At 44.7% G+C, this 11,464-nt stretch overlaps 1 protein-coding gene across 2 annotated transcripts in view; it reads left to right on the forward strand.

Annotated features, from left to right (window-relative positions):
* Spmip2 (sperm microtubule inner protein 2) overlaps positions 1-11,464 on the forward strand; it is a 114,480-nt gene that overhangs the window by 74,184 nt on the left and 28,832 nt on the right. Inside the window, 1 exon segment of one of the 2 annotated variants that reach the window (NM_001401975.1) lies at positions 6,142-7,496. The exons of the other annotated variant lie outside the window; for it this stretch is intronic. Coding sequence (NP_001388904.1) covers positions 6,142-7,246 — 1,105 coding nt within the window. The 3' untranslated portion in view covers positions 7,247-7,496. 2 annotated transcript variants of the gene reach the window in all.

Here is an 11,464-nt window from a genome sequence, read left to right on the forward strand (position 1 = left end):
TTCTAAATTAAAGAGCTTCTAAATATAGAGAGCTGGGACTCAGTTGAGCTTTTAAAGAAAACAGACCATACAGACGAATGAAGAGAGGAGACAATGCCTCCAAAATGACAGCCAAGTGCATACATGCATTGTTTCATAAGCAATGTTAATGTTGCCAGAAGGGTTTGGTGAAGAAATTCAATCATCAAGCTAAACCTTCCCGTTTAAGTTGACTGTTCCCATTGATCTAAGCTGGGATCTGGGCCTTGGGTGTTTTAAATAGATCTCCCTTCCTGCCTATGATAACCAGCCAGAACCAAGAGCCACAAGACTAGATGAGGAGAGAAGGGATGGAGCCTTGTGAGCAGGGTTTCTCCCGCAAGGCCAGATTCAATGAAAGATAAAGGTCCCTTGAGATGACAGGATGATAGCAGGGAGTGAAGAGTCTAAGAGGGGCACTCAACAGCAGTGAACAGAAAGCAAGGAAAACAGCAGCAGACAAACACTGGAGTTATCAGTGGCTTCGGAAAAAGTAGCATGGTAGCAGGATGATCAGAGTTAGTGATCCCAGCACTGAATAATGTTGTGGCCAATGTTGGCACAACGGAGGCAAGAGTCCACTGTTTCTTAGATGAGATATCCAACAGAGAACATTGCAGGCTTCCATCCATCTATAGGCATAGTTTTAAATATTCATTTACTTGAAGTCACACTGTCCTGTTCTATAATAGTAGTTAATGTAGCATCCACACACACAGTCTCTTTCTCTTGAGAATGCAAAGCTGTATTAAATCAATGATGTGCTGTGTTGTACAATTATTGAGTCTTACAGAACAGTGAAGATGTAGTTCAGCAGATATGAAATGGTGGCCCGATGTGTGTCAGGTGCTTGGAATCTAAGAGTTCTCACAGGCTTTTTCACTCTTGTTTCTCTTGGCAGTCAGATGTAAGCATTCTGGGCGTGGATGGACACTGAGTGCAGTCATGCCATGTGAAGTTAGCTCTTTATTTTTTCTCCTAAATTAAATTAATCATATCCCTGCTTTAAATAGCCCAGATTTCCCTAGCTAGACCACTGGATGGTCCACTCATCTCCATACAGTCTCCTCTGCTTACAGCTAGGTATTTCTAGCATATACACACAGCTCTTCTAATGTCAACAAGAATAAACGGCACAAGAAAGGAAACACAGGAACAGTTTATGCTCCAATTAGAGGGGTCATCAGAGACTCTACTGGTAAACGATGAATTGGCAGAGTTCTGTGTTGTAAGAGACAAGCGAATCCTGTAGCAGTATAGATCCCACCCCATAGGCTTTTAACACTTAAGGGAAGGCTGACTAGGAATACCTTCTTTCTCTTGTTTTCCTATGAGAACAAACTTTTAACAACAATCTTTCAAATGAGAGGTTTGCATCAGTCAGCTTCCCATTAGTGTGACAAAATGCCCAAGAAAATCAACCTAAAAGGAGGATCTTTGCCCTGGCGTATAGTCTCAAAGGTCTCCGTCCATGTTTGCTTGAGCCTGATGACCCAGTACACTGCAGTGAGTGGGTGAGAGAAGAGGAGAGAGGGGGGTGTGAGGAGAAGAGGAGAGGACAGATGAGCACTGCTACCTTCTGGTCCTGGACAGCAGAGAGAGAGACACACACACAGGAGGAGCTGTGGGCCTAAAGATTCCAAGTCTTTAAAACGTGGACCTTTGAGAGACAGTCAAGGGTAAAGTGCTTTCTTCACAAGCATGGAGATCTGAGTCTGATCCTTAGAACCCACATTAAAAAAACAAAGCAGGCATGGTGGCATATCCTTGTAATCCCAATAGCATCAAAGGATCTCTGAGGCTCCTTGGCCAGCTAGCTAGCTTAGTCTAATGGGCAGACTAGGCCAGTGAGAGTCTCTCTCTCTCTCTCTCTCTCTCTCTCTCTCTCTCTCTCTCTCTCTCTCTCTCTCACACACACACACACACACACACACACACACACACACATATATTCAAACTACAATAAGGTTCTTAAATGATTGAATAGTAAAAAATTCATTGTTTCTCAGGGGAAAATTCTTGCAGCTCTCTGGAACCTGCTCACTTATTTTGGTAACTGGCATTACTGTGTGTTAGCTGGGCGTGAGTCATCTGAAAAGCAGTGGGTTCTCTAAAGCTCCATGAATTTAGAAGCCAAGTTTGGGGAAGGACAGTGTTCCCATAATCCTTTATGATCTGAATCCAAAACAATCCTTTCAGGGTGTGTCTTTTTTCAAATAAAAATAATACTAATTAATTGATAAAATCCACTTTCTCCATAATGCAGTCTTCATTACCTGAGCAATCAACAGCAAACAAGCAATGCTCACATACAAGTCCAATCTTCAGAGTTAAAAAGCAGCCAGCTGACCATCTCAAATAGCCCTACTGAATCAATGATTCTAACTCCCCTCCTGCTTCAGTGTCCCCATATCTGTCGTGAGAATCAAGATAATCAAACTTATATCCATCCCTGACACCCAGTCAGAGAGCTGCTCCACACAGGACACTGATACCCATCACCACCATGTGACATTGTCTCTGTGGGTTTTACTATTCAACCCTGCTGTAGTCGTCTCTCTGTGTGGGTAGTCCTTAGTAAAGGCTCTTTGACCTGCCTACAATCACCTTCAAACTATCTCTCCAAACACCTCCCACGTGTCTTCAACTTAGTCTCCGATGATGGTCCACCTGCACTTTCACAAGTGAGCGTATTGTATGCAACAGGTATTAAGGGACCAACGTTACATCCAAGCATGGCCCCTGCCGTACTAACAGGAAATAAAAATGGAATACAATCATGCCCGCTTAGGAGAAGGCCACATGGGAAGCAGTGTATGAACACAATGGGGAGGGCCTCCAGGTCTCTGGAAGCCCGATTCATGCTTCCAAAGGCAACTTCTACATGATCTATCCTCTGTGACTCCTGTAACAATCCCTTTGGCCCTCCCTCTTTAACTCCGTTGTTAAAGATGGATTCAGCTTTGCTGCATGTTCACTTTCCTTGTGAGACTGTGAGACACAGAAGGACTTTGATTTCCCATTAGTTCCCTTACATTTAATCCAGTTCTTGGTATACACCATCTTGTGGCCATGATGCTTTGAGACAGGCTATTTAAGTAAGGCCTCCATTTCCTTGTCTTTAAAATGATGGTGACAGTATCTCCTATGCAGGGTTATGGTATAGACAGCATTGTTACCCATACAACACTTAGGACACTGGGATACATCAAGGACTCAATGGGTGATAGAACCATAAATTTGTCACCCGAAACACTCTTAAGGACCTAAGAGGAAACCAACGACTTGGTTTCTGGGACAATGCATAAACTGAAACTACAATTAGCAAATCAGGCACTGGATTTTATAACTATTTCTCAGTTAGTGAAATGCTTTGAAATCAGAAATCAAATGCATCTATTAAAGTCCTTGCTGTGGTATATTGGCCCCCAAAGGTCCCCAAACAATACAGGCTATTGCCGTTGCTCTTCTTTGCTTGCCATTATTAAATAGTTAAACTGCTAGAGACACAAGACATCTTCATTGCAAGACAGAGAAATCAAGCTGAAACTGACCTCAAGGCTGCCTGCCTGCTGGCTAGCTTTTGTAATGCTTCAAGTATCATAGGCCATAGAGAGAAAAGCATCAGTGCACACAGCATGTATGTATGTGTGCATGTATGTATGTGTATGCTGTCACACAGACCTGCCAGAGAAGGTGTGCCACAGTGACGTGAAGTATATAGGGGCAACATCCTACTTTCTTAGTGGATTTGAGGCCTATACCGTAGGAAGGAATTCATATCTGGTAAACCTGCCTAAAAGACCAAAGCCCAGGAGGAGCTAGGCCTTGGGGTGGGTAAACCTACGTCTGTTGCTAAATGGACATGTTGCCCAACTGCCTTCTAAATATTATTACCCCCAGATGAACGCTACTGTCGTCAACCTTAGCCAGATAACTCCTTTCTGTAGTGGGCAGCAGTTAACACAGCAACTCACAGCTGGTCAAAGGGCTGGGAATAAGTGACTGGTCAATGTTCTCAGCCCTGCAGAGAACACCCATATCAACTCTTCGCCCAAGGTTCAGGGGATTTCAATGTAGAGGGAGCAGGAAGAATTTAAGAGCAGGCAGATGGGGAGAGGTTCTGTGAAGTGCTATCTTCTGGACATAACACAGCTGTTGAACTCATGAACTCAGTACAATTATGGTCACCCACACAAGGGCCAGCCAACAAGATAAGTCAACATTTTAGCAGGAGGACATGAAAATGGATTGGCAGAAGGAGATCCAGTCTTGAGGAAGTCAGAAGGGGAAAAGGAGGATGAAACTGGATGAAAATACATTGTGTGCATGTGTGAAATTGTCTAAAGAATATATGAAAGATGTTTTAAAATCTTTATTGATGAAAGCATCTGTATAAAGATTAGCTATAGCATAAAAATCCATACTACCTGAGTTGATCTCCCCCCCAAAGTACACAAAAACTCTAAAAGATAAACAAATAAGAAAATATAAAAATTAAATTTTCTAATACTCAATGAGTAGAAGGTCCAGAAAGAAGCCAGGGGAAGTAGAAAAGAGAAAAACAGTAATTCAAGAAAATGTCCTTTACAGGAATGAATGATTTCCAGATTGAAACCATTCACTAAATGTGACTAACGAAGTGTGCTGTGAGGTCATTGAGAATCGTCATAAGCATGAGGAGAGTGCAGAAAGCAGCCAGAAGAAAGCAGGTGCCTCCAGGACATGGGACAGGGAGCTGTTAGAGCAGCGTGCCACCTACCCCATCTGCTGCAGTTTGGACCCTAGAAGTAAAGAATGATGTGTAGTGTAGAATTCCATGTTCAGTCAGTGATTGTGAGAGGAGATAGAAAGTGGGCATTTCCAAACCTGTCAAACTGAAAGTTACCATTGAGCATTTTCCCTCAGAGAGTGAATAGGGATGCTATCTAGTCAAAGGGAGAAACACAAGGACAAAGAAAGGACCCATTGGGAGACAAGGTACCAAGAAACATGGTGGGCGAAGTGTTTCCTCAGAGGCCAATAAAGGAAAAGAGGCAAGAACGTGGCCACCCAGAGCCCAAAGCAGCATCAGTGTAGACAAGGCAGGCAGAGTGGGGTGCTGTAGGCAAAGTCACTTTGAGGAAAAGAATGCTGGGAAGGGTAGCAGAGAAAGAAGGGATGTGTTTAGTACTACTTAGATGCATGTTATATTTAAATTCCTTTAAATTTTTAAAAAGAATGATGAAAAGCACCATTTTTGGCTTGGCAAAAATAATTAATTATAGTATAGGAAAACAGCAACAGTTAGAATTGTAATCACTAGGACTTCTAAATTGAAGAAAATTTCCAGCTTAAACCAGGATCATCAGTGCCCAGGAAACATTCTCAGGCCGAATAAGGAGGGCTTTCTATTTCTTCAGACAGGTGTATGGTGTTCCTTTATTTAGCAATCGCTGAGTGCCATGTAGAAAAGTGCCTGTTGTTCTTAAGAAACCCCTGCCAAAACTAGCTGTTAAGCTAGCAGACTTAATGACAGCCACTATTTAAAAATGTATTGGAAGAGAAATGTGTGCTTGTTTCGTGGAGTTATTTTTCTCAAAACATCCATAAATTTTGACAGCTTTCTATTTTTAAGGTTCTCAGTGTCTGGGCATTGAAGAGAATTCCAGAAACAGAAAGTAGCAAAAATTCTGCCATTTTTCGTTCTTTCCTTTTTTTTTTTTTCAAAATAACATTTTTATTGATTCTTTGGGAATTTTACATCATATACCCCGATCGCACTCACTACTCCTTCTATGTCTGCCGCCCACCCCTTGTGACCTCCCCACCCAAGGACAACAACAACAAAAAACCAAGTCCAATTTGTGTTTTCCATATACTCACTGGAGCATGGTCAAAGTCCCAGCGTCCCGCCCCTAAGGGAAACTGAGTCCTTCACCCGCACAGCTGCCAGAACTAAGCATCCTCATCACAATGTTTAAGAGTCCTCTTTGATGGCTTCCTTTCAGGCTGTCACTGTTTGAGGGACGGGCATGGGAAGGGGGTAGAGGTTGTCACAGAAGCCTTCCATGCCCCTCTTTTTGAGTTGTGAGTCTGCACTCATCAATATTACTGCCAAAGTAGCTTCCTTGCTCTTTACAGTGAGATGGAGCATGGACCATGGGGTTCCTCATGGTTTCTGGTGACGAACGCAACCCCCAGCGGCAGGAAGATCGACTCAGACAAGGACCTCGGACTTCAACCAGGCCTCAGGGTGCAGAACAGGCCACTCATATCATTATTACCCCCAGCTGCAGCACAACCCGAGGATGTCAACATATCTTCAGGTGGCAGCGCAGATCATGGACAAGGCCTGCAGTTGTTAACATGCCCCCCAGACATCAACACAGACTCTGGGGGTAGTAGAACCACAGACCCAGACATAGTCCACAGTAGCAGCACAGGCCATGATTATGTGTCTTCAGGGGACAGCACAGACTACTCAGATTGGTACAACCCCCAGAGGCAGTCTAGGCCATTCTCATCAGTATGGCTCCCAACTGCAGCACGACCCAGGGACATCGGCATGATTTCAGGACACCCACGTGGCCTTCAGTTGTTAACATGCGCAGACATCAACACAGACTCTGACTATGGTAGGAACACAGACCCAGACGTGGCCCTTAGTAGCAGCCTAATCCCAGATATAAACATGGCATCACGTGGCTACAGAGGCTACTCAGATTGGTACGGTCCCCAGAGGCAGCACAGGACATTCACATCAATATGGCCCCCAGCTGCACGACCCAAAGACATCAACATGGCTTCAGGTTACAACATAGATCATGGACATGTGCATGGCCTGCAGTTGTTAACAGGCTCCACAGACATCAACACAGACTCTGGGGGTAGTAGGACCACAGACCTAGATGTGGCCCCCAGTAGCAGCATGGTCCCAGAAATCAACATGGTTTCAGGTGGCAGAGGCTACTCAGATTGGTATGGCCCCCAGAAGCAGCGCAGCCCACAGACATGGCTTCAGGTGGCACCACAGGCAGCAGACATCTGCATGACACCAGGTAGTAACACATACCTAACCACAGACATCAACAAAGACCCCAGATGCAGTACTATGCAGTACCATGCAGATGGGACCATGAATAGCTCCATGGCTTCAGATGGCAGCCCAAACCACTCACATACAGCCCAGGGATATCAACCCGGCTTCAGGCTGAAGCATAGATTGAGGAGATCTGCATGGAGTTAGGTAGTACAAAGGCCACAGACATCAGCCCAGTCCCTGGCTGCATCAGGACCACTGACGCACACATGGCCCTCGGTGACATCAAGGACCAGTTCTGCCTCTTCCCACAGTGCATGCTCTGCTCCACTCTTCCGCCCTTCCCCCATCCGCACTGCTCGCTTATCTGTTCATCATCGTGGCACCCGCTAGCCCAGTCCAGTTTCCACGAGCTTAGGCCCCGTTCTTTTCTAATACAAAGATTATTACTTTTTAACATTTTGTTCTTTATTTTTGAGAATTCCATATATGAAATTTCATACACAATGAAATATGATCATATCGACTGAATGTTTACTTTTGACCTCCTTCTATATCCTCTTCAACACCCACCCCCAACTTAAGTCTTTTACTTTTCCTAATAAGTCACTAAGTCCAGTGTTGCTCATATGAGCATGGGTGACAGGCGATCTACCGTAGCATGGGAATCCTACCAGTGAGAATACCCTTGTAAAAGAATGATTCTCCCTTCCCTAGCAACTGTCAACTGCTAGCAGCTCCTCAGTGAATGATAGGGCCTGGAGATCATCTGCCCCGTGTACACTGGGATTCGGGGGATGGGGCTTGGTCTTGTGTGAGTCCTGTGTAGGACCACCGCTCTGTGAGGTCAGCGTTGCAATAGTCACAGCATGTCCAGAAGATGGCTCCGGGCATTCATCCCCACCCTCCAACTCTTACATTTTTTTCTACCTCCTCTTCTATGATGTTCCCTGAACCTCGATAATGATGGAGAGGTCACCACAGAATAGAGACGGCCCTTTCAGGGCTGAGCTCTGGGTCTCTTACTCTCAGCACTCTCGAGACTGCTGTCCACTGCTAAAAAGAAGCTTCTCTGGCCTATGGTGAGAGCAGCACAGGTCTACGGGTGTAAATGTAAATATCTAGGAGGCACTTTATCCAGTGCTAAGTCCAGTGCTGGCCATGTGTGTGAGGACATACACACACACACACACACACACACACACACACACACACAGATACAAACACAGACACAGATACACACACACACACACAGATACACAGACACATACACACACATACAGACACACAGACATACACACAGATACAGACAAACACAGACACACATACACACACACACACAGATACAGACAAACACAGATACTCACACATACACAGATACAGACACACACAGACACATACACACAGATACACACACACACAGATACAGACAAACACAGACACTCACACATACACACACACAGACACACAGACACACACACACACATAGATACAAACACAGACACAAACACAGACACTCACACATACACACACACAGACACACACACACAGACACACACACAGATACACACACACACAGACACACAGAGACAGACACACACAGAGACAGACACACACACAGAGACACACACAGACACACACACACAGACACACACACAGATACACACACAGACACACACAAATACACACACACACACAGACACACACAGATACAGACAAACACAGACACACATACACACACACAGACACACACACATACACACACACAGACACAGACACACAGAGACAGACACACACACAGAGACAGACACACACACAGATACACACACAGACACACACAGATACACACACACACAGACACACACACAGATACAAACACAGACACACAGACACACACACACACAGATACACACACACAGACACAGACACACAGACACACAGAGACAGACACACACACAGAGGCAGACACACACACAGAGGCAGACACACACACAGATACACACACAGACACACAGAGACAGACACACACAGATACACACACAGACACACATAGATACACACACACAGATACAAACATAGACACACACACACATACACACACAGACAGACACACACATACAGACAAACACAGACACTCACACACACACACACGGACACACACACAGATACGCACACAGACACACACAGATACACACACAGAGACACACAGATACACACACACACACACACACACACACAGATACACACACACAGAGTCATGTCAATTTACCCAAAGTTCTCCAAGATTTTGAGGATGACATCATCCATTCTCACTTTGACCCTTTGGTCCCTAGCCTTAAAACCTTCTTCCTCGTTCTTCCATGCCCCCTCCTCCTCCCATCCTTACCTCTCACCAGGTAAGTATCCAAGAAATTTTTCTCTGGAAGGTCATCTGGTATGAGGACCATCCCAGTCTCCTGCGGAAGGATGTTCTTGTTGCAAAGCCACACAGATTGTTGATATTGGTTTATACATTCAAAAATTGGCCCAGGGGCCATGGAGATGGCTCAGTGAGAGAAGGTGCTTACAATCAACCCTCAGGAATTGGCTTTAATCCCTGGGACCCACATATTGGAAGGAGAAAACTATCTTCCTGCTTTGTTCTTTGATCTCCATACATGAGCCATGTTATGTATTCTCACACACATCTTTTACACGCGCACACACATTTAAATGTAAAAACAATTTTAAAAAGGAACTTTAGAATTAAAAAGAAATGGCCAAGTGCTCAGTGTTCACCAGGTACCTGCTAGGCTTGAGGACTCAAGAAACAGCCATAGCTTCCATCTTCCCATGCCGGAAGAGACGGGACAGGAGGGATGTATAGGATTGATCAGTTAACTGGGGATCCAGGGCATGCTGTGAGGAAAAAATGCACGGTAGATGCGTATGTTTGTTGAACGAATGCGTGTCCTCATCATAACGAAATTAGGCTAGATGCAACTGATGTTAAAGAGCTACTCATTAGAAATAAAGGCAGCTGAGGATGAGGACGATTTTCTGTCTTTTAAGAAGAAAATCCACTAGTCTGTTAGTGATTGCCTAAATGAAGAAAAATCCAGCTCATTTCAGAGCATGAGTCTTTCCTTGCCAATTCCTGGTAACACAGACAGTGGGAATTAAACCTGCCTATCTGTTCTAGAAGAGAGAGAGAGAGAGAGAGAGAGAGAGAGAGAGAGAGAGAGAGAGAGAACACTGTATATTCCCTGGTCTATCATCTACGTTCTTCAGCATCCCAGACACCGGTTGGGATGGTTCATGGCAATCAAAGGATAGAGTACAATCTACAAATAAACAGCTGACCTAAACTAGTCTTGGCCAAACAGGTTATGACAGGAAAGAGCCCAGAGAAAGAAAAATTAAAAGGAGAAGGTATGGTATGGGCATGTTCTGATTTGTGGAGCTGTCATAAGCATTGATGAAAAGCAGCTTAGGGGACGAAAGGATTTCCTGGCTTACACTCCCAGGTAGCAGACTGTCATTAAGGGAGGTCAGGCAACAATCTACTGGCAAGAAGCTGAAGTGGAAACCAGAAAGGAATGGTCTTTGCTGGCTCACTCACTCATTCTCATGGTTGGGTACCTTTCTTAAGACAGCCAGGACCACATACCCAGGAAGTGGTGCTACCCACAGTGGACTGGGCCTTTCTATATCAATTAGCAATCAATACAGTCTTCCCCAGGCATGCCTGCAGCCAATCTGATCTGAGCAACCTCTCATCTGAGCCTCCTTTTTCAACTGGCTCTAGGTTGAGTTAACAGTTAAAGCTAACTAGGACAGGGTGCTCAGGTTTTCAACATCGCCCATGCAAATGTGTAAAGCCACAAACACACCATGGCCACAGATGTTTTAGATACTCTTATATTTACCAATATCGGGTGGCTCACAATTGCCTATGACTCTAAGTCCAGGGAATTCAACACCTTTCTGGCTTCCATGGGCACTGCAGGTAATACACGACAGACAAGTAGATCTGTATGCACGTATACATAAAGATAAAAATTGAAAGCAACAAGAGAAAAATAACAAATAAAATAAAATTAGCCAGCATTCATTATTAAATGTGCACAACAAAGGCAAAGGTCAGGTAATGAAAACCCTACTTGAATGACTGGACAGTGTAGCAACTCAGACTGAGGCCAGAAGCACGTCCTTTACCGGAGGAAGGGCCGAGATGATGAGTCAGGTGGGTCCTCAGCCGTGGCACATCCAGGTGGTGTGTTTTGAAGACAACAGTGAGCCTCTGGCCCGTCACATTCTCTTTAGTAGCTAGCTCAGACTTCTTGCATCCTCAAGCCCCCCTCCTCACTTCAGATTGTCAGCGCTCTCAGTGGCTGAAAATATGGGATGAGATCAGAGAAAAAGAAAGCACGCTTGTTTGTAGGG

This window comes from Rattus norvegicus, chromosome 2 (genome assembly GCF_021556685.1).
Source record: "Rattus norvegicus strain SHRSP/BbbUtx chromosome 2, alternate assembly SHRSP_T2T, whole genome shotgun sequence".
NCBI lineage: Eukaryota > Metazoa > Chordata > Mammalia > Rodentia > Muridae > Rattus > Rattus norvegicus.